The sequence below is a fragment of the Pinus tabuliformis genome, chromosome X (assembly GCF_031772625.1).
Source record: "Pinus tabuliformis cultivar Carrire ecotype Pingquan chromosome X, CPIR1, whole genome shotgun sequence".
In the NCBI taxonomy this organism is placed as follows: Eukaryota; Viridiplantae; Streptophyta; class Pinopsida; order Pinales; family Pinaceae; genus Pinus; species Pinus tabuliformis.
This window is the reverse complement of record NC_142308.1, coordinates 963,753,810-963,756,475: the sequence shown is the minus strand read 5'-3', so window position 1 is coordinate 963,756,475 and position 2,666 is coordinate 963,753,810. Positions and strand designations below refer to the sequence as shown.

Sequence of the window (2,666 nt, the reverse complement as noted above, 5' to 3'; positions counted from 1 at the left end):
TCCAAAAAGTCTCATTATAGACAACTGGAATTAAAATTGACTGAGAAATCATGATAGTAAAACAAATATTACTATTGGTAACAAAATATTCTTACGCGACATATTAGTTGGCGGTAATCTTATGATATTAAATAACCATGGTGTTTTTCATCAAAACTATGTCACACTTTTAAGTATTCAAATTTCCTACCTGCATACATCCAATTGTTATTAAACTATAACTTAACTTACACACCATTAAACACTTCCACACCTACTGTACACAATATATTTATATTCCATGGTGTGACTAATTAATTACTACATTAACTCCTAGTGGGCATTACGACAGCCCTAGGCTTGGAGGTAATGTATCTCTGGAGTCTTCGGATGCTATACAGCTGGTCCTTCGGCCTCTGGATGTTGCTCCTCATCCATAGTTTCTTGGCATTGTGTTGTATGGGACAGTGGTGGGTAATCTCTCGGATCTATGCATTTGTCGTCGCTTCAATGTCATCACATTTCCTCCTTCCTGGTTCATTCATTCTACATTCGGGTAAGGCGCTATCTCATTTGCACAGGTAAACTCCACATAAATTTTCCTCTGGTCACCTTGTTGTCATAATTTTCACTGTTCTTAGGCTTTTTCATTGTCCTACAACCTTTCTAAGCGGATTGATTTTATACAGATTCTTCAGCGTTTCTATTTGACTCCCTGCTACGAGGAGGGTTTCCATACATATCCATATCCAAGTAAATTTTATGCTCAGTGTAGTAGTTTTTGTAACTTATTTGATTATTTTTTCCTTTAAAAGAATTGCAGATTATAACCATGTGCTATTCTTTCCCAGGAAATCTGGAGGGTTTCATGATCGTTCAAGATTTGGAGTGAATGTCAGATCTTAATCCCTCTACTCAGCTAACAGAGTCTGGCGGAGAATGGCCAAGTCTAACTACCAGGTATTGAGTTTTCACCCAACTGTATTTCATCTGGTTTTTGCATAGTAGGGTTTTGGTTTCATGAAAATGAAATTCCTTTGCGGAAGAAACTATTAGCTCGGCCTGGAATGTGATATTTAGACTTATCCTCTAGTTGTAAGAGTTTTACTGTATTAAGAGCTCGTTGGTTTTATATTAAGAGCTCGCTGGTTTTCGAGTTATCCTAGACATTTATGGTTGTAATAAGTTCTGAATGAAAACCCTTGGTTGGCAGCTAGAACCCTGGCCCAGACTTGGTTCTCTCCTTTCTTGGTAACGGCTTCATACAGGGTTACTGCTTTTGATGAGGAGGCACACCTTTGGTTTCTATGTGGTCGGCTTTCTTGGAAGAGAATAAAATTCTTGTTTAAGTGTTATTGAATTTTCCAGAATGAACTCTCGGTGTAATTATTGTTGGTATAAAGTTTATGTTTAATCCTCTTAACCAGGGGTTAAGGGTCTGTTCTACTTATAACTCGCATTCGCATATAAATTTATGAGTCTGGACATGCGTTAACAAGATTGTTTAAATGTCACCTGACTCGCTTTTCTTTTCTTTCTTGTATCTATAATTTATAATTCCACAAGGACTATTTCATTGGTTTCTTTCTTTTAACTAGTTCAAGTATAATATAATATTTCCTCTATGCTCTGCTTCAGTTTCATTCAAACAAAATACTAGATATTTCTCTATGTTTGTTCCAGTTTTGTTTAAGCAAAATACTAGATTTTCTCTATGTTCTGTTCCAGTTTCGTTCAAATAGAATACTAGATTTTCTCTATGTTCTGTTCCAATTTCGTGATTCAAATACTCTGCTTGAAAACAGTGTTTGTGCTTCGGGTATTTCTACCCTTGTTCTGTGTGAACTAATGGAAGAATAGTTTATTTTTCTTCTTTTAAATAAAGAAACTTCTTATATCAATTTTCCCACTTTGAAATTCAGATAGTTATTTTTATAATTCAGGATGCATAGACTTGCATATATTTTGTTTATACAAGGTAATGGGAACTACCCCTTCTATTTCTAGAGTGACCGCTCGTCAAGAAAATCAGAAAAATTAATTCCTAGGCAAACCTCAAGTTTTTAATCTGTAACCAGACCTTAATTTGCTTTCTTCTTTTCCTCCCAACCGCGAGACCAACTAATCAGCTTGCCTCCCCCGAGCTGCTTCTCACATGCAGGATACCAGACTTAGCTCTAGGAACCCGTCTGAAATTTCACCACGGTGTTCTCATCTTAATACTTCCCTCCTTTCCTCTTATTTGGATCTGAGGTACCAAAATTACCCTTTTGATCTTTTTTTTGAGAACAAATCTCCAAGGAAATTAGTTAGGATGGGTAACTACCAACCTAACCACCTGACATGTAAGAATATGTAACTGCCATTATAACAACATTTGCACTGCCTGGATAACTTAATCACAATAATAATTATATAAACTTATGGTAATATTCAGTTTGTTTAGCTACAATAATTTAAATATTGACAATTACTGGGGACATCACAGGTAGTTATAGGAATTCAACGCTTAATTTTGTAATATAATTTTTTGATTTAATTGTATTCGATTTCTCAAAAGATATCCCGAAAAAAATTTAGTTTAATAAAGTTAAAATAAATAAATAAAAACAAAGAAATCCATAATTCGAAGAAAAATAATTATTAAATATAATTAATTTTTATTAAAAATAAATTAATTTCAATAA

General features: G+C 34.2%; 1 protein-coding gene across 3 annotated transcripts; it reads left to right on the top strand.

The window, feature by feature from the left end:
• Window positions 1-278: 278 nt before the first annotated feature.
• On the top strand, window positions 279-1,493 carry LOC149142919 (uncharacterized). 3 transcript variants are annotated; one of them, XR_016264619.1, is made up of 4 exons: window positions 297-535; window positions 669-732; window positions 831-939; window positions 1,193-1,493. XR_016264619.1 is itself a non-coding variant. In XM_089448912.1 (3 exons), exons 1-3 carry the CDS (start codon window positions 470-472, stop codon window positions 883-885), a joined length of 210 nt encoding a protein of 69 aa, XP_089305038.1. In that variant the 5' UTR covers window positions 279-469; the 3' UTR covers window positions 886-1,493. The 3 variants fall into 3 exon arrangements, 2 of the variants coding, with proteins under 2 accessions (XP_089305038.1, XP_089305037.1); XM_089448912.1 differs by having other exon boundaries at window positions 279-560; window positions 831-1,493; XM_089448911.1 differs by having other exon boundaries at window positions 831-1,493.
• The last annotated feature ends 1,173 nt before the right edge of the window (window positions 1,494-2,666 follow it).

Excerpts from the sequence above, each read along its gene's own strand:
- LOC149142919 (XM_089448911.1), top strand. The coding sequence starts at position 349 with ATGTATCTCTGGAGTCTTCGGATGCTATACAGCTGGTCCTTCGGCCTC. Across the intron at positions 536-668 it reads TTCATTCATTCTACATTCGG|ATTCTTCAGCGTTTCTATTT; the intron begins GTAAGGCGCTAT and ends GATTTTATACAG. Across the intron at positions 733-830 it reads CCATACATATCCATATCCAA|GAAATCTGGAGGGTTTCATG; the intron begins GTAAATTTTATG and ends ATTCTTTCCCAG.